This window comes from Monodelphis domestica, chromosome 2, assembly GCF_027887165.1.
Source record: "Monodelphis domestica isolate mMonDom1 chromosome 2, mMonDom1.pri, whole genome shotgun sequence".
Classification (NCBI taxonomy): domain Eukaryota; kingdom Metazoa; phylum Chordata; class Mammalia; order Didelphimorphia; family Didelphidae; genus Monodelphis; species Monodelphis domestica.
In genome coordinates this window covers 243,312,221-243,339,771 of record NC_077228.1, presented here as the reverse complement: position 1 = coordinate 243,339,771, position 27,551 = coordinate 243,312,221, and the positions used below count along the sequence as shown (strand labels likewise).

The 27,551-nt window shown below is 36.6% G+C and overlaps 1 protein-coding gene and 1 long non-coding RNA gene across 2 annotated transcripts in view; one reads left to right on the top strand and one right to left on the bottom strand.

Annotated features, from left to right (window-relative positions):
* LOC130457274 (uncharacterized) overlaps window positions 1–27,281 on the bottom strand; it is a 53,013-nt gene extending 25,732 nt beyond the window's left edge. The window contains exon 1 of the long non-coding RNA XR_008916462.1: window positions 27,095–27,281. This is a non-coding gene — a long non-coding RNA (uncharacterized LOC130457274). The remainder of the gene's footprint in view (window positions 1–27,094) is intronic.
* On the top strand, window positions 2,206–3,534 carry PIRT (phosphoinositide interacting regulator of transient receptor potential channels). Its single transcript, XM_007482996.2, has one exon. It carries the CDS (start codon window positions 2,236–2,238, stop codon window positions 2,647–2,649), a length of 414 nt encoding a protein of 137 aa, XP_007483058.1. The 5' UTR covers window positions 2,206–2,235; the 3' UTR covers window positions 2,650–3,534.
* Window positions 27,282–27,551: the final 270 nt, after the last annotated feature.

The following is a 27,551-nucleotide window of genomic DNA, read 5'->3' as shown; positions in this document are numbered from 1 at the left end:
CTGCGGGAGTAAAAACAGCGAGGAAAAGCAACTGCTTGACTACAGAGGTTGAGGGAACATGATCGAGGGGAGATGCTAAATGAGCGCCCTAATGCAATTACCAACAACAAGGAAATGGGTTCGGAGGAAGGACAGGTGTGATACCCAGACGAATTGCACATCGGCTAGGGAAGGGGTGGGTGGGGGGCGTTTAGGGAGGAGGAAAAGAAAATTATCTGTTTCCAATGGACAATGTATGAAAATGACCAAATAAAATAATGTTTTAAAAAAATAAAAGAAATGAGAATCAAGATGGTTTCAGAAAATTTTGGGAAGACTTACATGAAGTGATGCAGACTGAATAAGCATAACCAGAATAATGTACAAAGTAATAGCAATGATTAATTATGATTGATTAACTATTTTGATTAATTCAATGATCCAAGATAATTCCAAAGGACTTATAATTTAAAATGCTGTCAGCCTTCAGAGAAAGAACTGATAGAATCTGAGTGCAGATTGAAGCATTGTGTAATAATTAAAATTGGATGCCAAATGTAATAGTTAAAAATTTGGTTTGACAAAAATAATAATGATTAAAAAAAGTTTGTGGTCACTATATAAAATTAACTTCTAAGTAAAAATGTTGTTAGTAACTCTTAATAATTTAATTTAATATATAGTAAAAGGAGGGAAATATGTGAGGAAAGTAGAAAATATTTCCTAGCCTACCACCTATCTGAAGAAATTCAGCTTGCTCCCCAAAAAAGTTCCAATCTCCACATGGAAGTCCAGTAGCCTCTTCACCAAGGGTCTCTCTCTTCCTTCAGCTCAAGTCATAATACTGAATCTATGGAGCACATAATGCTTCTTCAGCCCAACTCACCCATACCAAATGTATCTTCATAAAGTGCCTCACAGAATGAATCACAGAAAAATCCTCCTCTTCAGCTGAATTCCTTCTAAAAATGCCTCCCCAGAAGTTCTTGGACTGCCTTTTTATAAGCAGTTTCTCCATGTCACTTCCTCTCTCTCTCCCACTTCACAGGAACCAATCACAGCCTCCCAGTTTGCCTGGCACTTGGGAGCAAGCTTAATTTCTTCAGATAGGAGCTCTAGGGTGGTAGACTAGGAAATATTTTCTACTTCCCTCATGCATTTCCCTCCTTTTACTATATTTTTTTAAGTTAAATTATTAAGAGCTACTAACAACATTTTTTATTTAAGAAGTAAATTTTATATGAAGTGACCACAAACTTCTTTTTAATCATTATTATTTTTGTCAAACCAAATTTTTAACTATTACATTTGGCATCCAATTTTAATTATTACAATTATTTTTTCATTTTCTTGCCTTTTTTCCTGCAATATGGCTAATATAGAAAGATTTTACATATATAATTGATAACATATTTCTTGCTTTCTCAATTAGCAGGGGGAGAGGCAGGAGGGAAAGAGAGTTTGGAATTCAAAACTTTTTAAATAAATGTTTAAAATAATTAATAAAATTCATCTCCAAACAAGTCATTAACCTAGTTCAGACATCTACAATAACTTCTTAATTGGCCCCCCTACCTCAATTCTCTCCCTACTACAATTCATCTAATGTAATTAACAAAACATAGATCTGACTATGTTACCCTTTCATATTCCATAAATTCCCATTACTCCCTATTGCCTTGAAGATCAAATATAAATTTCTGGCATTAAAAGTTCTTCATACCTACCTTTTTCACTTTATCATGTTTTACTCCCCCTCTATGTATGCCATAATCAGGCCATACTGGCCCTATTTCTATTTCTCAAATATAACATTCCCACCTCTGTTCATTTCTATTGACTCTGCCCAGTGCACTGAATGCCCTTACATCTGCCTCTTATCACCTTCACTTCTTGAAATCCCTTATTTCCTTAAAGACTTAGTACAAATATCATGAGGCCTTTAATGGACCACCTATCTACCAGTCCTAAGTATATCTACTTGCCAGATTCACTGTTAGAATCTAAACTTGAAGGCAAGGGCTGTTTTGCTTTTGCCTTTGTATCCCAGGAGTTAGCACAGTGCCTGGCACATAATAGGTGTTTAATAAATGTTTGTTGACTACTTGATTAATTGATTTGTTACTCTAGCAGCATGCTAGAGCTCAGTCTTCATGTAAATTAATTAGAAGAACTTGTGATTGTTGCCATTCACTTAACACCTTTGTTTTTAACCATCACAGGTACCAGGTACATAGTCTTGAAAAGTCTGTGGCAATGGAAACTCTCCCCAGTGCCCTTAATGCAGATGAGAAATCTCCAGAGTCAAAAGATTTATTGCCCAGTCAGACAGCCAGCTCTCTCTGCATTAGCTCCCGGAGTGAATCAGTCTGGACAGCTGGAAGCAAGAACAACTGGGAAATCTTCCGCAAGCCCATCATCATCATGTCTACAGGTGGGGCTATCTTCCTCTTTGGTGTTGTCATCACCTGCTTGTCATACACTTTGAATTTGCCTCAAAATTCAACTGTCCATTTTGGTTATCAGATGAGTGGGCCAGCCTTCCTTTCCTTGGGACTCATGCTTCTGGTGTGTGGACTGGTCTGGGTACCCATAATTAAAAAAAAACTGAAGCAGCGACAAAAATCAATTTTCTTTCAGAGTCTCAAATCATTTTTCCTGAATCGCTGATGGCACTTCATCTTCACTATGGTTTAGGGAATGTAATCTAATGATCAACATCCAATGAAGAGACGGGTAAAGAAAATTGTATCAATCAAAGACTTTTCTTACTTTTATGGGGAAAAAAGAATCTTCGTTCCTTCACAGGACTCCCAATTTGGAACCACACCGATCCAGAAGCTGAATTTTGATGGGTTATGCTCCAACCAAGTATCATCTATATAGTCTTTCTATTATCACTGATGTTTGAAATACTATATCAATATCAGCAAGCACCACCCCTTATCACCTTCAACTACTGCCCCTTTTGTGTGCTTCATCTCAATAACCTTCTCCTTTGTGAGCCAAAAGCTAAGACATACTGAACTCCAAGAAGCTCCTTTTTACATACTAGAATGGCAGAGAAGGTGAGATATAACTCACATCTGGGTCTTTGAACTTGGACTTCTGGATGGAGGAAGGGACTAGGCAGCATATCTTACAGACTTGGGTTTGATATTTACCCCATACACACATCAAATTCCTTGAAGAATTGAGAAACTGAGTTGCTTCCAGTAGACCAGACTGGACTTGTTACTAGTGACATTTTCAAACATTCCAAAGATTATAAGGTGGGAGGGAGAATAAGTCTGTGTGTGTGTGTGTGTGTGTGTGTGTGTATAAAATCATGAAATAAGTAGGCCATCACATAAGAACACAGAAAATTTAGTTAAGTGAAATACTGATCTCACAGTATTGGTGCTGTAATCACCAGTTCATTCTTGACTACTTGATCTTTCTTCTCTCTCCCCTCTGCTTTCAATGAGCAACCGAGGAGTTATTCTTTGATCTACCAACAAATGTATAATGCCACCCCAAACCATTTTCAAAATAAAACAATATCCCAGACCTGAACTGGGTATCTGTGATATCATTTTTTCATTGCACCTGTGTCTAACGTAAAGCACCAAATGATGAAGCACCATATAAGAAGAGCCTTTTCATTTATCAAAAGCAGTAACCCACCTCCTAAAGTTTGATCGATAGTTGCATCTATTTGAGCCAAGAAATTCTCAGCCAGAAGGGACCTAGATGTTATTTGTGGCAACTCTGGTTCAGAAATCAGGGAAGCTAAGCCCTCCACTGTATTAAATGTACATCTTTCTGGCACCGCACCCTTCCTCTAAAAAGTCCTATTAATCTATGTCTGCCTCTCATGATTAATTCTCCAAGTACCTTATACCCGCCTCTTCCCAGGGACTCAGGATGAGGACCCCAGAGTGTTGATGAAGGGACTGGAGATTTGTTTCTTCAATTTCTTTATAGAGATTTAATGTTAGTGTATTGTCCCATGTTTATTCTCTACCTTCCTCAACACAGAGCCATGGGAAAGAGTCATCCCCAAGTGCATGGACTTCTCTCCTGACTTCTAAGCAGGTTTGATAGGCAGAAGGCCAAGGTCAACCTGTGAGTGTGAGGTCTGTCTTCTATTTTATTGCCATTGGTCCCCTCTGAGAGTTTTTCCTCTCCTGAGAGAGGTGATTAGGTAGGGCAAGAGATATCCATGGAAATACAGAGTGTCAGAGCTAAGTCAACCCCCTAATTTTAAAGATGAGGAAACTGAGAATGGGAAAAGGCAGGTGAATGGACCATGATCACAAAACAAATGATTCTTCCCTAGCAAGTTTGACAACAGTTAGCTCTACTAGGTTTTGTCCATACCTGAGCTCTGTCAAAATATGATTTCATTTATCTTTGAGAATTTCTGCCTATACCCTAAGCCATTCCTCTTTCACTAGTTTCAACAGACCAGAATGGTATAGAATAAGCACTTAAGTTATTTAGAGGATCTAAGTTCAAAATCTGGCTCTGCCTCCTTATAAGACTTTAGGCTAAATACTTAACCTATATGGACTTTAGTTTCTTTTTCTGTAAAATGAAGGTATTGGATTGCTTAAGCCCCTTTCAGTTCATATGATTCCCTACTGTTTCTTTAGTGTATTTGCAGCATCAAATGCAAAGGCACTGTTTGCATTTGCAAATACAAATGCCTGCTTCACTATAGGTTGTCCAAAGGAGAAAGGGATGGGAAAGAATTCCATGCTGTAGCAGAAGGGTTGCTCTCCTCTGTGTCATTGGCAAGCTTCTGCTGATAATCTGAGATCTAGTCATCTTATTGAAGGGAAAGTATCCTTCACAGGGTCTAGTATAACTTTTATTTAAGTATATATTAGTATAAATCATTTTCTCTGAACAATTTGATTTACAGGTGTCCCAAGGCCTCCTGCTGTCCAGTCATCCATTCCTTAGCCTCAAAATTGTACCCTCACCTCATGTGAGGACAAAGGCCAAACAGCATGTGCCTCAAGCTATAGGGACAGTGGGTTCACTCCATGGTAGAACAGCCTACTGACTGAGGCCTACTGACTGCTGGCCAAGGATCTCAACATATTGAATGATGAACAGTGAATAACTGGAATAATAAGAAGCAACTCAATTACAATGTCACATTTAAAAAAGAAAATAAATTCACTTGCAAATCACATTTCTACTATGAAAGAAAGAAGTTGGGATTAGCATCAGTGGTCTACTCTGTGTTATATCAGCTTCTATAAATGTACTGTTGCTATGTTTGGGGAAAATTGATTTTAACTATGTCTTGTCCAAATCTGGATAACAACAAGCTATGTGATAAGAGTTTGCTGTATTTCCATTTCATTGTATTAATAGTCCTCCTGACCTCTACCAAATTCTTTTTTCAGAAATGTCATCTTCTTTTCCTCACCTTTCCTCTTCAAGTCAACTCAGATCTTCTCCACCATCTTTACCCTTTCAACCCTAGAATGTGTTTGCAGAGAGCAGAGCCTGTATGAATCTAGTGAACAGATTCAAAGGTTTCTCTGTGGGGAAATCATCTGGTCCCCTACATGATACAAGAATCCCTTCACAGATTTCCCTATTGTGTCAGTTACTCTGTATAAGGAAACACTCTAACTCTCAAGGCAACTGAGGCCATTGTAAAATAATTCTGATTGTTAGAAAGTTCTACTGAGCTAAACTCTATCACTTTAAAACTTCTACCCACTGATTCTGGTTTTGCCCTTAAGAACTGAACAAGAATAAATATAATTCCTTTGTGGGTCTGACTATCTCCTTCTGAAGAAGGAGAAGCTACTTCATATCTGAAGCTATCTCCTTCTAACTCCTTGTTATCACTGAAAGAAAAACAGAGTTAACCTCTGACCAGCATTGGAGGAGCAAAAGGAGGAGAACTAGGAAAATATTGTGGTGGACTACAAAGACTTGACTATAAAGTGACCTAGATTTGATACTGTAATAAAAAGATACTCTTGAGATATTTCTAGTTGCAATAAAGGAGATACTAGGCGATAGAGAGATATTACCAGAGGGTGCCTATTGATCACTACTAAATGGCTTATAAATCTATATTAGATGGCTTATGGATCAAGATTTTGTCTACCCTCCTCCCTCAAAATGTCACCTGTTTTTCCACTCACTCCCTCCTGCCTCCCTTCCCCTCCCCCCTCTTAGTCAGCCACCTTCAAAGTAACTCAAAGGTGAACTGTGAGGTTTAGAGAAGATACTCTTTCTCTCTTTCTCAAGTAAGGAGGTTTATTGGGGAAGATAGGACAAGGAAGAAGATGAGGTAAGAGGGTTGGGGTTTCCCTAATCTATATAAGGAGTTAGGAGGGTATTGGTAAAATGGCAGTTCTGTCACCACTGTGACACAAAGTCTATCAGGGAGCTATGAAGACAATTATTTTCTTCTTTCTTCTTTTCCAAACAGCCAGATAATCTCAACTTGATTAATTCAAGTTCAGAGACACAACTAGCTCTTCAGGTTGAGCTGCCACCCTCAGCCACTCAAAAAACTTCTTCCCTCCTCTCTTAGAAACCAAGAGAGTCCTTCAGTTCAGCTGTGGGGATAGCCTCCAACTGTCTTTTCCCTGGAACATTCCAAATGGAATTCTACCTTTTTGATTGGCAGATGATGTCCTTTGCTTTGTGTTGCATGCTTGGCTTGCCTTGCAGATTCTCTTTTACAATATCTGGTTCTTCTATTAAGCAAACTGTGTAATCTTTGGTAGATCACTTAAAATCTGAACTTCACCTGTCTCATCTCGAAAATGAACATAATAGGTGGGCCTTACTATAATTAGAAAGGGCAATGTTTTGAGGCCCTTATGCCTTCAGACCTAATATTTTTAAAGTCTAATTTTGGAATCATTCCTTTAATAATAAAATTATTGTCCCTGAGTAAAATGAAAATCTCTTCCAATAGAGCCAATAGATGAAAGTATTATCAATAATTTATACTTTATTTTGAATGTTTACTTATTTTTTCCAAAAAAGAATGCTCTGAGAGTTGACTTTGAGAAGGCTAAAAAGAGGGTTCAGAGCAAGAAGACACTGTGAAAGGAAAAACAGGCCACAGTATGAGGCCTAGAGCAACATGAGAACAAAAACATGCCCAAAGGTTAAAAGTGGCCTAACTAGTAAAGATAGAATGAGAAGATGCTCTTTGACAGTTTTTCTCTCATTGATTAAGGTCCCTCAGCCCTGTACATTTAGAGCTTCAGAAATAACCCTACTACTACCATTCAAGAGCAAGAATCTAATATTTCTTTTTTAAGATGGGAAAATCAATCAATTCATTAATCAACAAATATTTATCAAACATTTTCAATATATACTTCCTTAATTTACTCTGTGGTTTTCTTATCACAGAGGAAAATAAGAATTAGGGATGACATTATTATTAGAGTTGAGTTTAGGGTTAGGTGGTATCAATATCATCAAGCAATTATTAAGTACCAAGCATTTTACTAAATGATGACATTTTTTTTTAGTTCACATTCAAATGAATTAGACAGTATCCATTTCAGCATCTGTCTATAAATGAGTTGGGGTTATGTGTATAGGACCATATAGACAGCTGAATGGCATAGTAGATAGAAGAACACTTGGTCTAGAGTCAGGAAGATCGGACTTCAAATTTGGCCTCAGATACTTAACTAATTATGTGATTTTAGGCAAATCACTTAAGCCTGTTTGCCTCAGTTTCCTTATCTGTAAAATGAGCTGGAGAAGGAAATGAGCAAATACTTCAAATTGCCAAGAAAACTCCAAATGGAATTACAAAAAAATCATTCACAACTGAAAAACAACTGAACAACAAGTATAGGATCATGGAATTCTTAAAACTGGGAAGAATCTATATAATTCTTTTCTTTTTTTTCAATGAACACCTACTAAAAGACTACTGTGCACACTGTAAAAATTAAATTATATTTCTAATAATAAAATACTATATTTTTGAGGTTTATTAAGGATTATTAGAAATCAAGGATACAAAATAAAAACCATGTGCCCATGGCTGATTAGTCTATTCAAAATCCCTGTGCTTAGCTTACTTTGCTACATCATTGCAATGGAATGGAAGAGAAGAAGGCGTGGGAGGCATTACTGCAAGTTAAATACCAATTGTGATCTTGCCAACATGGAGACTCAGGTAGGATTATAGGGAATTCTGGGAAATACCAAGGACTTCTGGGGATTGAAGTCTAGGGTTCAAAATCTCCATTTTTTACAACACATATAACATTTTGATAAGGGGGAAGCTGGGTAGCTAAATGGATTGAGAGCCAGGTCTAGAGACGGGAAGTCCTAGGTTCAAGTCTGACCTCAGACACTTCCCAGCTGTGTAAGCCTGGGCAAGTCACTTAACCCCCATTGCCTAGCCCTTACCAATCTTCTGCCTTATACTGGTTCCAAGACAGAAGGTAAGGGTTTTAGAAAAAAAAGTTTGGATAAAATATATTATTTCCCTCATTGAGTTCATAGTATGATGAAAACACAAAACTACATTCTATTATGTATAAATGCAAAAATTAAAACATTTACTTATTAGTGCTTATTCTGTGCCCAGAAGGAGCTGATATGAACTGAAATAAACAATTACAAAATGAAGGCACAGCACTAGCAATTGAAAACACCAACACTGGTCCCCTGTAGGAGTTGAATTGAACCTGGAAAATGCATTTTTTAAGGTGGAAAAAAAGAGAGTACATTTTAGGCATGGAAAATGGGACATAAATTGTCATGCAGATAGTTTATGGTGACAGAGTTCATGAAGAGCAAATGTAAACTGTCCTGGAAATGTAAACAGGAGCTAAATTGTGAAGGACTTTAAAGGCCAGAGAAATTTATGTTGTATCCTAGAGGTAATTTGGAGCTCTTGTAACTTCTTGAGCAGAGAAATAACATAGTTACATTCGTACTTTTAAGAATATCAATTAGTCAGTTGTGTGGATAAAAGAAGCTAAAAACAAGATCAAATAAAATATTCCTGCAGTCTAGGAAAGGGTTGATAAGGGCCTAAACTTGCACAGATCTAAAAGGGATATTAAAGACCATCTAGTCCAATATCCTCATTTTAGAGATGAAAAAAACCAGAGAGGTAAAGTAATTTTAAGGTTACATGGTGGCAAACCCCAAACTCCAAGCCCAAAATATTTTTTATTGAATCATACTACCATCCGGATCATAGGAGATCATTATATATCTGATGTAGAAATATCTTTCTAGGACAAGGCCCATTCTTTATTAGTATGAGCTATCTCCTGCCCAGGCTTAAGAACAAGCTTCAGGCCAGTCCAGCTCAGTAAAAGCTGTGTTGCTCTAACAGAAAATTCTTTCCAACACTGTGATCATCACTGGATTTCACGCCTCTGTCATCTGAGCCCACTGGGCTGTGGTGGCTACATCCCAAAATAACTAGAAGGTTGGAAATGCAGCTGGGAAGAGGAGAGATCACATGTAACTCCCTACTTTGGGACTCAGAAAGGCACCAGCTCTTGGAAGCAGATAGAGAAAGGTTCACAAAGGGTTCGGCACAAAGAGGAGATTACCCTAAATTCCTTGGAAAACTGTCCAAGAGAAAAAGGTGAAATAACAGGGCAGGCGTCCAAGTTGTTACACCATACCAATGTCAGTGATCTCAGGACCAACTGACAGTCAATTGTGAGCAACAATATCAAGGTATATTTAATAAATGGAAAAACTAAACAAATAAATAGTAAGCTTTTATGCCTGTATTTTTAATATTGGGAGATATAACAAGAGGTGTTAACAATTCACTACAAAGTAATATGTTTCTAATGTTTAATAACCTCTACTGTCTCCTTCCAATCCATCTTACACATAGCTATGAAATTGATTCCTAAAACACTGATTTGCACACATCAGTTCCATATTTACCAATCCAAAAGCCTTCAGTAGTTCCCCATTACCTCAAGGACAATGTCATAGAATCAAATATCTTAGAGTTGAAACAGACTTCAAAAGATCAACTGGTCTAGTTCCATCTTCAAGTGGACAATATATTATTAGCCTAATTTTTCAGATAAGATAACCAAGGCCCAGGTATCAAGGTGGCACAGTGAATAAAATGCTGGACCTGGAGTCAGGAAGACTCATCTTCTTGAGTTCAACTCTGGCCTCAGACACTTACTGGCTATATAATCCTGGGCAAGTCATGTAATAGATGCTAATATAGGGCGTATATTTGATTGTATATTAGATGACTAATGGATTAAGGTTTGCCTACCCTCCTCCCTGTTTTCCTCCCTCTCTTTAGAAGCCTTTCAGTTTCCCCTTCCCCTTTTCCTTCAGCCTTCTTCTAAGTCACTCAAGGTGAACTATGATGCTTTAGAGAAAATACTCTTTTCTTTAACTCAAGTAAGAGTTTATTGGGGAAGACAGGAAAGGATGGAGAATAAGGTAAGAGGGGTAGGATTTCCCTATTCTCTAAAATGAGAGTTAGGAGGTTATTGGGGAAATAGCAATTCTTTCACAAGTGTGAAACAAAGTCAGTCAGAGAGATAGGGGGACAACTGTCTGTCTTCTTTCTTCTTCTAATCAGCCAGATCAGTCACAGAGATACAAATAGGTTCTTCTTTCCTTCACCTCAGCCAGCCAGCCCCATCACTACCAGAAGCCAGAAGCCAAAAGCCCAGTTCAGCCCAGTTCAGCCATTGGTTTAGCTCCAACTGCTTACTGCTTTCCCGGTAACATTCCTAAAGGAATGTTCATTTTGACTGACAGATGATGTCCTTTGCATGTATGCATGTTCTCTTTTTTACAGTCACTTAACTTTGTTTACCTTGATTTCCTCATCTGTCAAATGAATGGAAAAGGAAATTGAAATTGCAAACTACTCTAGTATCTTTGACAAAAGAGGATGTCAGAATTCGCTCATAGAGGGATTGTGGAAGAGGCATGAAGAGAGAAAGGTTTTGAAAGACAAGACAAGATGCAAGAGACTAATCTGGAGACATGTTTTGTCAATCAAGACTAAGATTCTAAAATGGAATGTTCCCAGGAGGAGCGGCAGTTGAGCTGATGAGGGGGAGGGGCTGAAAATGACTCTCTCTGGCAGTTGAGGCTGGCTGAAGACCCTGGTTGTGCTGGCTTGTTTTGGGGGGCTTTCTGATCAAGGGGAGACCCCTGTGCTCTCTGAGATTTTGACTTAGGGGGGAAGGAAGAAGCCAAAGGTTTCAAGAAGTTTTGGGAGGTGGGGGAGGCAAGGGAGCAGAGGGTTGGAAAAGGGAGGGAATGAGGGAGGAAGGAGGTTAGGAAGTAGATTGATCCATCAGCCATCACTAGGGATCAATAGAAAACCCCAGAATAAACCCCAGAGCAGTCCTCTATGTACCAGCATCCCTGTGTGCCACTATCCCTGTGTGGCAGCATTCTCCTGTACTAGCAGTGTCTCTCTTCTATCAACATTGTAACTAGGAGGTCCTCAGGGTGTGTTCCCCTCTAGCAGCTCTCTTTAGTCACAGCCAGAGAGTAGAGCAGTCATTGCAACCAGAAACAGTTTCCCTCAGTTTACAATATTCTATTTCAATTGGCATCCCAAGTCATAAGCCAGAGGACAGCAGTCAGTTCAAGAAGAAACAGTTTCCCTCAGTTTACCTTTCTCTATTTCAAGCAGTAATAGTTTCCCTCAATTTACCACTTCTATTTCAGGATAACCTCTGCCTCTGAACTACCTACCTCATCCAGGTGTTCCTTTTGCTTGCTCCCTTTCTCAGAGATGTAGACTTACTCTGCTAGGACTGCCTTTAATCTCAGTAACCATAGAAAATATCAAAGCAGTTGCAGAAAATAATTTCATAGAATAGATACTGCTAACCTTCATTCATATCCCTTTTTTCTGTTCTGGTGTTCCTTTAATACTAATTCCCTGCCATTCAAGGCAAAAAAAAAATCTCTTCTTGACACCCCTCTCCCTTCTGCCTGTGAAAAATCAATGCTACCATTGCTTCTGGAAAGGATACGTCAAACAAGTAACTTGTGAATCTACTTATCATTCTCTTCACAACTTACTTGTAAGGTACTTCTTTACAAATCCTCTCAAAGAACTCAATTTGCACTGGTATATTAAAGACAATTGTCATTGGTCCTCCTGAAGACCCTCTGGATAGTATAGTTGAAAAAGTATCCGACATCAAAGGGACATGTATTTGAATCATTAGTAAATGACATTGATATGATTATAAAAGTCTATTTCTTTTTCTTTGCTTTTCTTTAAGATGAGCATTTAATGCTAATGCTTGATGCCTTGTTATAGGGTTATTATGAAGAAAAAGCTATATAAGGGTAATCTTAACAAATTCCACTAGATAGCTATGCCAGTTGAGAGATATAGGGTAGATATAAATAGACTGAAGCTTATTAGCAACAATGGCTTATTTGAGTGGGGGAGGGAGAGGCAAGTAAAAATTTGGAGGTGAGCTGGTCATGTAAAAAGAGAGGAAGGAAATAAGTAGATAGGCATTAGTAGCCTTTGTGTTGAAAGACTTAACAAGAGACCTCCAGCATTTAGGTGGACCCCCTCATCTGTAAGAGGATATAAAGTACAGTTGCACAAGGTGAAAATGCATAAATGGGATATGTTCTGTACTATATGAGTAAATATTTGCATCAGTGAGATCATATATCTCATGAAGTAATGAAGCATGTGGAACCAGAAGCAGCCTCAGTAATCATCCTCCTTGTTTTCATTTCAACCATGAAGAAATTGAGACCAGGATAGAAAGTGACTTACCTAGGAATAGCCAGATCTGCAGCCCTGACTCACAATTCAGTGGTAGTATTTTTGTATATTTTTTTTACTAGCTTATCTTACCTCCCTGTATTTTCAGAAGCACCACCACACATCAGAACTCTTTTTCTCATTAGGAAAAGTAATTATGAAAACAGCTACCATTCCTTCCTTATTCCCCTGCTAAGGAGCAATCTTTCCTCTTGAATTACCTCAGGATATAGCATCAGGGCAGCAAAAGTGATGAAAAGGAGATAATATTTATACTTTATCTAGGGCAGCAAAGTTGAGAGTAATATGTAGTAGTGTGTCAGAGAAAATTTAATCCTGTCAGTATCTGAAGGTGGGAAGAAGGAATGGAGTTTGTCTTACTAACTCAGGACCCTTTGAAGTTTTCCTTAGGTAGTCCAGATATACTAAGGATTTGCAGAGAAAGAACATACCAAGTTTTGGGATGAAATACTATCACTAAGGAAATAAAAGAATTTCTCCCCTCCTTGATATATATGTACCTACATGCATATGAGTATGCTAATTATTAAAATTAGGTATGGTAGGCAATGAAGGATGCCAAATGAACCCAGGGTTAAAGGAATAGGCTACAGACTTTGGTGGTCTAGGGATTTGAAAGCAATGACAGAGAACCTAGTGTTTCAACCTTTAGTGTTTGCCTGGGGCTTAGGCACAATCTGGTCTAGCAGCAGGCTTATAAATGAATAGCCCAAACGAAGAATGAGTTATGCCCCCAGCTATACCTGAGGTTGATGAACAACAGGGAGAAAAATGGAGATAATGATAGATTCCAAATTCTGAATATACTGTCCCATGTAATTTATGTGACATCACAATGACTAAGTTTGCCTCCTTCCTTCTCTTAGCCCATACTTTCCCACACTTAGCCCATACTGAGTGTCAAACTCAATTGTATGGCCTCTTTTCCTCTTGCACTTCAAACAAAATGAAAAGGTATTAAGGAATCTGCAGGGTTTGTTTTTTTTTTCCTAACAAGCAATGGGGAAATTGGGTTTTCACAAAAAGAGATGGAGGCAGAGAAACAATAGTGGAATATGGGTCACAGGTCAACATGATAAGCAATCTGGATATTTTCCAGAGTCTCCTCAAGGGCACCTCCATGTTACCTGAACTTGCCATTCTGAGTTCAGTTTACACATAGAACCCCAAAGTCTATGAAAATTCTTGCCCTGGAGTCCTTTACTACTTTGCCTAGTTTCAGGGTGGTTGTTTTAGGCAAATCATGAACTGAGCTCCTCAGTATCGTATTCTATCATTCAACATGGCAAGACACACCAATCCAATAGCAAAATCATGTTATTGGGACTAAAAGAAGAGAGAACACATCAAATTTTTAGATGTTATAGTAGCATTAAGGGAATAAAGAAAAGAGCCTCTCTCCTCACTAATACATAGGAAACTATGTGCACATAAATGTTAATAATTAAAATTAGGTATGGTAAGCAAGCAGGAGAGACAATTAGGGAATGTAAAGATAGAGCCATTTTTTTTTCTTATACATAAATGGCTATACCATTCTATAACTTCTCATACAATATTTTTGAATGAAACCTCCTGGGGAAAATTTACCATTCCATTCAATTAGTTTCTCATCTTCATTCTCATTCTGAGAATGTAGTCTCATCCTCTCTCTCAAACAAAAGCACATTTCCCAGCTACTACTCCCTTATTTATGTGTGTGTCCCTTTCCCTCATTGCTTTTCTATTGTATTCCCTAGTTTTATCTCAGTGCTTGATAAATACTTAATCAATGCTTTTAATTCATTCATTCATCTAACCCAGAGACTACCTGCTAAGAGATAGGGTTACATGAAATTATGAAGAATAAAACAAGCAGAACCAAGAGAACATTTCTGTATATAGAGCAACAAATATTATTTGAAGAACATGTGTATTAACTGATAAATACAAATAAGCAAAAGATAATTTTAAATATGCATATCTTTTCTTTTTCAAATGATGAATTCTCTAGGGTGGGGAAAGGAAGAAGGGAAGGAGATATATTGAAAAAAAGGAGAGAGGGAAATGAGAATGAGAAGACTGCACTGCCAAAAAAGAAATCTCTATTTCATTACTGAGACAATTGCTTCTAACTGCTGTAAAGGGGTTTGGGGGTGGAGAACAGAGAAGAAAGTAGGAAGATTCTATAGGTCTGTGAACTTGGATGGGGGCAGGGAGTGGGAGAAATTACATTTTTATTTTCACTAACCTCTTCCTGAAATTTAATATTTCCTTCAAAAATTTAGAAACATTATTCTGAAAAAGGTTTTTACTATAGGCTTCATCACTCTGCCAATAGGTTAAGCACACACACACATGAGGTTAAGGATCCATTATCTAGGCAGGAAGAAAAGGAAACACTTCTGTGCTTCTTTCTGTGTTTCAAGAATAATTTCCTGGGGGAAGCTGGGTGGCTCAGTGGATTAAGAGTCAAGCCTAGAGAAAGGAGGTTCTTGGTTCAAATATGCCTTCAGACATTTCCTAGCTGTGTGACCCTAGGCAAGTCACTTAACCCCCATTGCCTAGCCCTTACCACTCTTCTGCCTTGGAGTCAATAAACAGTATTCATTCTAAGATGGAAGGTAAGGGTTTAAAAAAAATTTTTTAAAGAATAATTTCATGTCACATTGATTTATCCATAGTTTTCTTCAGCTGGCTATTTGGTATTTTGTACAACAGTGCTCACAATAAAAACTTACCAATGAAAATATTTGTAGCTTATGCATTATTTGGGACAGTTAAGTGAACAGAATGCTGAGTCTAAAGTCAGAAAGTCTTGAGTTCAAATGAGGCTTCAGATTCTTACTAGCTGTGTGAACCTGGGAAAGTTATTTAATCCTGTGTGCCTAAATTTCCTTATCTGTATAATGAACTGAAGAAATAAATAGCAAACCACTCTAATATCTTTGCCAAGAAAATCCTAAATACAGTTACAAAGAGATGGAAATTACTGAAATTACTGTCCAGCAACAACATTCACCATTTCCCATTTCATAGAATGAGGAGTTAGGTAAATTATTTGAAGAACTACACAAAATCTTCCAAATTAAGTCAAAATATACATTGATTTTTATTTTGCTATGGCCAAAGAATTTATCACCATATTGCTAGACTACTAGCAATATTTTCCTCTGTAGGTAACTAGGTACATCAAAAACCAACATCCATAGACTACATGTTTACTTGCACAATTGACAAAAGGATGTATAAGATACAAAGTTATAAGATTCTTGTTATTTGTAGCCTACATAAAAACATTTGATTTAGTTTAGCAAATCACCACCTTATATATGTCAATTAAAAGTCCCTGAAATTTATAGCAACAAAATTAACTTCATTCAAGGATACTCTGATCATTAATAATTTGCAAGGAATAAAATGGCCAAACATACTGTATGCCTAACATGAGTATTAAACACAATTGTGGAGGAGATCCAGGTCAGAGTTCAAATTAAGAAAAGATTTCATATTTTTAGGGGGGGTCTTTTTGATGCTCTTGTTGGTGAATGACACTGTACTTATTACAGTAAGACTTTTGACATTGCAGAGTCTCTTGAATTTGGTATATTAGAACTCAGATGAAATTGATTTAACTATTCATACAGGAAAAACCAAGTGTGTTAAAATTGTCTATTGTTCTAACTCTACTATACTATATAGTTACATGGGCAAATCATAGAGCTTGTCTATTAGATATATTGGACAAACACAGAAAATAGAAAAGAAGTTAGACCCATGAGGAAGAGATTGCTTTTGAGAAATTATAAAGCTGTTTTAACAACCCCAAACTTCTCCCTGAAACAAATGCCCTTTTTTGAATGCCAATATTCTATCAGGGTAATATGGCTAAAAATCATAGAACACAGTCGAGCCATCGAGTTTCTGAGCCACCCATTGAAAGAGTACTTCCAATCTAATTTCTGTTTTCTATTCTCATTTCAGGTGGTGATTGCACTCTTTTTGCCATTACCCAATCTTTGAAGAGTACTGTAAAGATAATTTTAGGGTTGTGACCTAAACTAAATTAATTCCGGTCACCAGGAGATATCCCAAATAAAATACCCAAGTCAGCTGGAAATTTATGGTGATTTAAATTAATATAGAGGAAAGAAATTAAGGAGAATGGAGAGGGAAAAGGTGTAGGATTTTTCCCACCTGGCCTGTGCCAGGGGGAGTTCAAATTAATGGCTTTAAGAGGATAGTGTTGGAAGGTAAAGGAGAAAGGAATCAGCCTAAACTCCAAGAGGGCTCAGCTAAGATGCCTGAACCTGAACTAGCCATCCTCCTAAATACTTAATCCTTCAGTATGGGTGTCTAATCAGGAATGTATATTCCTGATTTTGTTAGACTAAGTAGAGTGCAGTAATTTAAAGTTCACAGTAGTTCTTTGCCTGGTCCATAAGTCCTAGTACTCAACCAATACATTCCTTCTATTTTACCAAGGAAAGTCTATTGCCTTTGCCTTTGAGACAAGCAAGAAAAATTTACTTCTTTTTACCAACTAGTCATTTGGTGCCTGAGACTTTCTGATATTGGAGGCATTTATCCATGACCAGTTTGATAAAATGATATTCCTAAAATAGGGTTCTGATCTGGTCAATCATAAATAAATTCTGAGATATCCTGTCACTTCTTCGATAACATATATACTCCTCTATTGGACTTTTAAAGTCCTTCAAAAAAAATGGTTCTCAGGCAGAGTCAAGATAGCGGCATAGAGGCAGCAAAAGTTCAGACCTCTGAATACCCTTCCTTATCATTTACAAACTAAATGCTTCTAGGGGACAGAAAATCAAACCTAACAATAAGACAGAGCCAAGGAACCTTCCTGCTGGACTCAATTCAAAAGGTAAGCCTTCTGGCCCCAAAGCCAGAATTCAAGAACACTTGGGTTTAAGGGTAAGGAAGAAGGAAGGTCCCAGGAACCTTACCCCTCACCTAGAGCTCTAAGCCTCCAGTGGCAGGGGGAACCTCTGGGCAGGCAAAAGCACTGGTCTGGAGGGTGTACCTTGTGAGCAGGGCAGTGCCAGGCTCAGAGCATCAAACACAGGAGGTGCGGAAGGAGCTGGAGAAGGAGCACAGACAGGGCAGCCTGGTCACCATGGCAGAGGCCCTCCATATAGATCCAGGAGGTTTTGTACTCAGAACACATCCAGCCCAACCCAGCTGAACTTAATCCAATCAAAAGTCTTCAGAGGACAGGGAAGCTCAAGTTCCAATACCCCTCCCTGACAGACTGCACTGAGAGATCTCCTGACAACGCTCCAAGAGGGGAGACTGACAGAAAACTCCAAAGCCAAAAAAATGAGAGGAGCAAGAGCACAGACAACTACGGGGAGCAAAGAAAGAGTAAATATGACCAAACAACAGAAAAAGAAAAATGAAATTACAATCTACAGCTTCTATATAGGCAATGAAAAAAGAGCAAACAGAACAGAGGAGAAGGGATCATCAAGCATTAAAACAGAAATCCCAGTGAATTGGATACAGGCTTTGGAAGAAATCAAAATGCAATTCAAAACACAATTATGAGAGGCTAAAGACAATTGGGAAAAGAACTTAAAAACTAAGATGGCATCTGGAAACAGAAAATAGAGACTTGAAAGCCAAAATCAACCAGCCTGAAAATGAGGCAAAAAAGATGAAATATAAGGCAAAGAAGATGAAAGATGAGGCAAAGGAGATGAGTGATGAGGTAAAGAGAATGAAAGATGACCTCCAAAGAAAATAAGACCAGAAGGAGAAGGATGACCAAAAATCCAAGGATGAAGTCCAGTTTTTAAGAACCAGAATACAACAACTAGAATTAAGTGACCTCACAAGGCAGCAGGACACTATAAAACAAAACCAAAAGAATGAAAAAATTGAGGAAAATATGAAGCATCCCATTCACAAAACAGAAGATTTAGAAAATCTTTTTAGGAGAGACAGTTTAAGAATCATTGGTCTACCAGAAGACCATGACAAAAGAAAAAGGCTGGACATAATACTACAGGAAATTATGCAAGAAAATTGTCCCAATATTCTAGAACTAGAGGGAAAAGTGAAGATTGAAAGAATCCATAGATCACCTCCTGTACTTAATCCCCAACTGACAACAGCAAGGAATACTGTAGCAAAATTCAAGAACTATCAGACCTAAGAAAAAATATTACAAGCTGCCTAGAAGAAGACATTCAGATACCATGGAACCACAGTGAGGTTAACACAGGATCTGGCTGCATCTACACTGAAGGACCAAAAGGCATGGGATATGATATTCCGGAAAGCAAGGGAACTAGATATACAACCAGGAATCAACTACCCAGCAAAACTGACTATATTCTTACAGGGGAAACTATGGTCATTCAACAAAATAGAAGAATTCCAAGCATTTGTAAAGAAAAGACCAGACATGAACAGAAAATTTGATGCCCAAGCACAGAACTCAAGAGAATCATCAAAAGGTAATTTAAAAAAAGGGGGGAAAGGAAAACAAGACAAAACAAAATAAAAAAACTTTTTTAAGAGACCCAATAAGTTAAAATGATGTGTATCCCTGTAAGAAAAGAAGTAATTGGTAACTCTTAAAAATTGTTATTATTACCTAGGCTGCTAGAAGAATTACACTTAGAGGGAACAGTGACAAATTGTATAGGATGAAAGGACAAGACATAAATATAAATTTGCATATATGTATGAATAAATACATATACGTTTGTGTGTATATATGTATACATATATACATATATATACAAAAAGAGCTAAAAAAGGTTAATAATAAAAGAAATGAGAAAAGAAACAAATGGGGGTAAATTTATATGTCACAAAGGAGCTCATGTTGGGGGGAAGAACATCAATACACTGGAAGGGTAAAGAGGTTGGGGATAGGAAATACTCAAATCTTACGTGCATTGAAATTGATCCAAAGAGGGAAGAACAATTCAATCCATTGGGGCAGAGAATAGATTTGCACTCTATAGGGGAGTAGAAGGGTAACAAATGGACTGGTGGGGAGGTAAGCAGTACAAGGGAGGGAGAGGGTGGGGAAGTAGTTTTAAAAAGACTGCAAAGAAAATGGGGGGGGGAATATGAAGGGAGGCGAATAGAAAGGGAAGTAAAATAAGGGTGGAAACTAGGGGGATTGATTAACAGCAAACATTGGTGTAGAAGGAAATAGTGAAAAAAGAAAAGGCAGCACTAGGAATAGAAATCAAAATGCTGGGAAGTACACAGATGGTAATCAAAACTCTGAATGTGAATGGATTGAACTCACCCATAAAATGCAAGCAAATAGCAGAGTGGATAAGAATCCAAAACCCTACCATAGGCTGTCTACAAGAAACACACATGAGAAAGGTAGATACCCATAGAAAGTAAGAGGATGGAGCCAAATCTATTGAGCATCAACTGATAAAAAGAAGACACAAGTCACAAGCATGATATCTGACAAAGCCAAAGTAAAAAATAGATCTAGTTAAAAGATATAGGGAAGGTAATTGCATCCTGATAAAAGGCAGATATAGACAATAAAGAAATATCTGTACTCAACATGTATACACCAAATGGTATAGCATCCAAATTTCTAAAGGATAAACTAGTAGAGCTCAAGCATCAAATAGATAGAAAAACTCAAGAAATAATTAAGAAAGAGATAAGAGAAGTAAATGAAATCTTAGACAAATTAGAGTTAGTAGACATGTGGAGGAAAAAAATAGGGACAAAAAGGAATACACCTTCTTTTCAGCAGGACATCATACATTCACAAAAATTGACCATGTATTAGGGAATAAAAACATTGCAAACAAGTGCAAAAGAGCACAAATAATGAATTAACCTGATCAGAGCACAATGCAATGAAAATAATAAAGGGTACATGGATAAATAAATCAAAAATTAATTGGAAATTAAACAATAAGATTTTCCAAACCTGGTTAGTGAAAGAACAAATCATAGAAACAATAATTTCATTGAAGAAAATGACAATGATAAGACATCCTTTCAAAACCTATGGGATACAGCCAAAGTAGTACTCAGGGGGAAATTTATATCCTTGAGTTCATATATTAATAAACTAGAAAGGGCAGAAGTCAATGAATTGGGAATGCAAATTAAAAAACTAGAAAGTGAACAAACTAAAAATCCTCAGATGAAGACTAAATTAGAGATTCTAAAAATCAAAGGAGAAAATAATAAAATTGAAATCAAAGAACTATTGATTTAATAAATAAAACTAGAAGCTGGTACTTTGAAAAAAACAAATGAAATAGACAGCGTACTGGTCAGTCTAATTACGAAAAGGAAAGAAGAATACCAAATTGATAGTATCCAAGATGAAAAGGGAGACCTCACCTCTAATGTAGAGGAAATCAAGGCAATCATTAAAAACTACTGTGCCCAACCATATGGCAACAAATATGTCAATCTAGGTGATATGGATGAATATTTACAAAAAATATAAATTTCCTAGACTAACAGAGGAAGAAATAGATTACCTAAACAACCCCATATGAGAAAAAGAAATTGAACAAAATCAAAGAACTCCCTAAGAGAAAATTCTCAGGTCCAGATGGATTCACAAATGAATTCTGTCAAACATTCAAAGAACAACGAATCCCAATATTAAACAAACAATTTGACAGAATAAGCAAAGAAGGAGTTCTACCAAATTCATTTTATGACATAAATATGGTACTGATCCCAAAGCCAGACAGGTCAGAAACAGAGAAAGAAAACTATAGATCAATCTCCTTAATGAATATAGATGCAAAAAATCTGAAATAGGATACTAGCAAAAAGACTCCAGCAAGTCATCATGAGGGTTATTCACTATGACCAGGTAGGATTTATACCAGGAATGCAAGTATGGTTCAATGTTAGGAAAATCATCCACACAATTGACCATATTAACAAGCAAACTGACAAAAATCACATGATTATCTCAATAGATGCAGAAAAAGCCTTTGATAAAATACAACACCCATTCCTGTTGAAAACACTAGAAAGTATTGGAATAGAAGGGCCTTCCCTAAAAATAATAAACAGTGTATATTTAAAACCATCAGCAAACATCATCTGCAATGGGTATAAACTAGAAGCCTTCCCAATAAGATCAGGAGTCAAACAAGGATGCCCATTATCACCTCTATTATTTAACAATCTACTAGAAACACTAGGAGTAGCAATTAGAGAAGAAAAAGAAATTGAAGGTATTAAAATAGACAACGAGGAGACCAAGCTATCACTCTTTGCAGATGATATGATGGTCTACTTAAAGAATCCTAGAGAATAAACCAAAAAGCTAGTCAAAATAATCAACAACTTTAGCAAAGTTGCAGGATACAAAATAAACCCACATAATTCATCAGCATTTCTATATATCTCCAACCCATCTCAGCAGCAAGAATTAGAAAGAGAAGTTCCATTTAAAATACTTAGGAATCTATCTGCCAAGACAAACACAGGAACTATATGAACATAATTACAAAACACTCTCCACACAATTAAAACTAGATCTAAACAATTGGAAAAACATTGATTGCTCATGGGTAGGACGAGCTAACATAATAAAAATGACAATCCTACCCAAATTAATTTACTTATTTAGTGCCATACCCATTGAACTACAAAAAACTTTTTTACTGAATTAGAAAAAAAAAACATAAGAAACTCATTTGGAAGAACAGAAGATCAAGGATATCCAGGGAAATCATGAAAAAAAAAATGCAAAAGTAAGAGGACTTAAAGTCCCAGATTTCAAAGTATACTATAAAGCAGTGGTCATCAAAACAATTTGGTACTGGCTAAGAGACAGAAAGAAGGATCAGTGGAATAGACTTGGGGTAAGAGATCTCAGCAAGACAGTCTATGATAAGCCCAAAGATCCAAGTTTTGGGGACCAAAACCCACTATTTGATTAAAAAAAAAACTTCTGGGAAAATTAGAAGACAGTATGGGAGAGATTAGGTTTGGATCAACATCTCACACCCTACATCAAGATAAACTCAGAATGGGTGAATGACCTGAATATCAAGAAGGAAATTATAAGCAAATTAGGTGAACCCAGAATAGTATACTTGTCACATATTTGGGAAAGGAAAGACTTTAAAACCAAGAAAGAGCTAGAAAAAATCACAAATATGTAAAATCAATAATTTTGATTACATAAAATTAAAAAGTTTTTGTACAAACAAAACTAATGCATCCAAAATTAGAAGGGAAGTAACAAATTGGGAAACAATCTTCATTACAAAAATGTCTGACAAACGTCTAATTACTCAAATTTATAAAGAACTAAACCAGTTGTACAAAAAAAAAAAAAAATCAAGCCATTCTTCAAATGATAAATGGGCAAGGGACATGAATAGGCAATTTTCAGTTAAAGAAATCAAAACTATTAATAAACACATGAAAAACTGTTCTAAATCTCTTATAATCAGAGAGATGCATATCAAAACAACTCTGAGGTATCACCTCACACCTAGCAGACTGGATAACATTACAGCAAAGGAAAGTAATGAATGTTCGAGGGGATGTGTCAAAGTTGGGACATTAATGTATTGCTGGTGGAGTTGTGAATTGATCCATCCATTCTGGAGGGCAATCTGGAACTATGCCCAAAGGCACTAAAAGACTGTCTGCCCTTTGATCTAGACATAGCACTGCTGGGTCTGTACCCCAAAGAGATAATAAGGAAAAAGACATGTAAAAAATATTCATAGCTGCGCTCTGTGTGGTAGCAAAAAAAATTGAAAAATGAGGGGATGCCTTTCAACTGGGGAATGGCTGAACAAATTGTGGTATCTGTTGGTTACGGAATACTATTGTGCTCAAAGGAATAATCAAGTGGAGGAATTTCATGGGAACTGGAACAATCTCTAGGAAGTGATGCAGAGTGAGAAGAGAACATTGTACACAGAGACTGATACACTGTGGTACAATCAAATGTGATGGACTTCTCCATTAGTGGCAATGCAGTGATCCTGAACAACTTGGAGGAATCTACGAGATAAACCACTATCCACATTTAGAGGAAAAACTGTGGGAGTAGAAACACTGAAGAAAAACAACTGCTTGAATACATGGGTCAAGGGGATATGGTTGGGGATGTAGACTCTGAATGAACATCCTAGAGCAAACATTAACAACATGGAAATGGGTTCTGATCAAGGACACAAGTAACACCCAATGAAATTGCATGGCACCTCCAGGAAGGTGGGTGGAAGGGAGGGAGGGAAATAATGTGATTATTGTAACCAAGGAATAATGTTTTAAATTTAATTAATTAATTAATTCAAATAAAAAAAAAGAAATATTATTCTCAACCAAAACAATGGTTCTCACTTATCCTTTTAAGTTTGATTTTACATTACTCTCCTTCATATCCTGGACAGTTCTGATGAACGTCTTCTTGCCATTTTTCACACATAATATTCTCTCTCCCATCTCTGTGCCTTTCCACAGTCTGTTCCCCATGCCTGAAAGATACTCCTTCCTCACTTCCATTTCTTAAAAACTCTAGTTTAACATCAAAGCTCAGGTCATAAGCTTCTTGGCTTCCCAAACTAAATCTGAAAGAAGTCTCAGAGACTAGACAGTGTTATTTTGATATCTCCTCTAAAAGAATGGAAACTTCCTGAGAGTGGATGCTATTTCATTAATGTCTTTGTATCCCTAGACCATGATAAGGTGCTGCACTAAAGTTTAACTGTGATGTGAAGGTGATTCTAGTTTCTTGGAGGCTATGGCAGTAGAATGGAAATTCTGGAAATATTTTGAAGCACAACCCCAGTAACAGATTGATTTTATTTTGGGAGGACCAACAAACTAATTATAGACTCTAGAGTTTGGCTACAAAATGGTAGACTTTTTTTGGCTAAAAAAACTATGAAAAAAGAAAAATTTTAAATATCCTTCAGTTTTATATATCTTGTATGTCCTCCTTCCCTTTCTACAGTAATTTGGCAGACTAATGAGAAACAAGGCAGATGATACCAAGAATCATAAGGTTTTAGGCCATCAGCAATCTTTTGCCATTGGAACTTTAAATATTAGTTCTGTTTTCAATGACTAATAAGTAGCTTTGTGGAGCTGAATCATATTAATTTTTCTTAATAGCAAAGAAGGAAATACCTATAACAAATGTGGAGAGCAAAATAGTTCATCACCAAAGTGATAGAGAAGATCACATAAGATAAAAGAAAATTTCTGATTATATAAAATTGAAAAGATGAGTAAAAAACAAAATTAATGGAGTTGAAATTATTAAGGAAGCAAGAAAAAAATCTATGCAGCAGTCTCAGATAAAAGTATGATATTTAAGAAATAAAAGATTCATTCAAGTATATTAGCCAAAGAGCCATTCATTAATTAATAAATCATTAAAGGACCTGAACAGGTAGTTCTCAAAGAAAAAAATGTGAAAAAATGTTCTAAATTATGTATATTTAAAAGAAATGCAAATTTTAAATTTATTAGAGGAGAGAGGCATTTATTGTCTGCTAAGTGCTTTATAAATCTCATTTGATTCTCCACACAACCCTATATTATTAATTAATTATTCTTCTCATTTGATTGTTGAGGAAATTGAGGTAAACAGAAATTAAATGACTTTCCTACTTATGCAGTTAATAAGTGTCTGGGACTATATTTGAACTTAGATCTTCCTGATTCAAGGCCCAGTGCTCTGTGCCTGCTAACAACCTACAAAAAATAGTGCTATTATTATCCCTATTTCATACATAAGTAAACTGAGGTAGACAGAGGTTGTGACTTGTCCAAGTTCATACAGCTAGTAAGTGAATCTTACAGAATTTGAACTCAAGTCTATTATACTACAATCAATCTAGTAAGCCATCTAGCTGTCTCTGACATCAAACTAACAAAGGCAACAAAAAAAGACAGTAATTGGAAGGACTGTGTGAAAGTAGTCACACTAAAATACTGTTAGTTGAATTGTAAATTAATCTAATCATTCTGGATAGCATTTTGGAACTATACCCCCAAAAAATCATTAAACTATTGCATATTCTATAATTAAAGCCTATATCCCAGAAAGATCAAAGAAAGAGAAAAAAAAAGTAGTCCTATGAATAGAAATGTTTATAGTAGTTCTTCTTACCTTGACTAATAACTACAAACTAGTATCCACAAATTGTGAAAGTGCTGAAATTATGGGATACTATTTTTCTATAAGAAATAATGAAAGACATTTCAGATCAACAGGGAAATTTGCAGGAAATGAAACAGAGAAAAAGGAGTATGACTACTGTAGACTACTACATCAGGATACTTAATTATATTCATGGTCTGTTCTAGGCTTCTAAATTGATTAAATCTATCACTGAACTGGTCAAGTAACAAGTCTAAAATATGCAAGGGTTCCAATTCATTTTGTACAGCTGCACTGGCCTTCTCAAAATACTTTGTTACTCTAGGGAAATACTTATACGTTTTAGTTTCTACATCTTGCTTGAAAATTTTAAGTTTATTCTTTTGTTTTTTTTAACCTTTACCTTCCATCTTGTCACAAGGCAGAAGAGTGGTAAGGACTAGGCAATGGGGGTTAAGTAACTTGCCCAGGGTCACACAGCTAGGAAGTGTTTGAGGCCAGATTTGAACCCAGGACCTCCTGGCTCTAGGCCTGCCTCTCAATCCACTGAGCCACCAAGCTGCCCCCATTAAGTTTATTCTTTATGGAAGTGTCATAGCAGAACACGCTTCTCTTTTCTCCTGTTCTGATCTCAATTATATGGCTTTTTCCAGCTCCAAGATTTCATTTATGCGTTTCCTTCCCCCATTTGAATCTAAGCTCCTAAAGAGTAGGAACTGTCTTTTTACTTGTATTTGTAATTCTATTGCTTAGCATAATGCCTGTCACATATTAAGAAGCATAATAAAACCTTTATCATTAAAAACAAAAACAAAAAAAGAAAATTTTAAATTTACTTTCAAAGGCTTTTTATGTATCCAAACATAACATCAATATTTTTGCTAAAATGTTGTAACTTTAAGTTCAGTTCATTAATATGAACAGAGAGATCTGTAAAAAAACATCAGGGTGTTGACCCACTTAGCATCACTGAGCTGAGGAAAGTTTCCCAGATCCTTATGCTCAAGAAATACCTTTATTTCTTCAAAGCACTATACAAAGTGCTCAAGAACTTTGTCTCAGCTCAGCCATCTTACATTATTGTACTTTAGCAGTCCACTGTAGGTGGAATCAACCTCCAGTAAAAGTGCAGAAAATTCTCACTTGTGAAGGGGCAAGCAGCTATTAAATTAACTTTTTTATAACAACTGACATTAAGTCATTAAGTTGGTGGATCCTACCTTGGCACATAAAGCCTCCTGATGGATAATACAATGAAAAGGCCAAATCAGATGTCCAATAGCTTCTATAAACAATTTGACAAATCCAACTCTTTTCACCACTATGTTTGGTATCCCATCTGTCATCACTGACACAACTTTAGACATATCAGCAATGCTTAGATCAGGGAATGTTTGTATAACCTTACATACTTCACTTCCTGATGTACTTGTTGGCACTGATACTAATTTGATCAACTCTTCTCTCATTGTGAGACCATCAAAATGTTGACCAATAATGGCCAACTGAGTATGTGATGTGACATCAGTTGTTTCACCAAGAAAGACTAAAAAATATTTATAATTACTTATGTCTCTCTTGTTCAGTCTCATTATTTAGTCTTTTATGATATTTCTGCTGAGTGGTAACTCGGATATTCTCTTCATAATTGCATCTTTATTCTGCATATTGTGAAAT

Coding starts and splice junctions, on each gene's coding strand:
- PIRT (XM_007482996.2), top strand. CDS start 2,236: ATGGAAACTCTCCCCAGTGCCCTTAATGCAGATGAGAAATCTCCAGAG.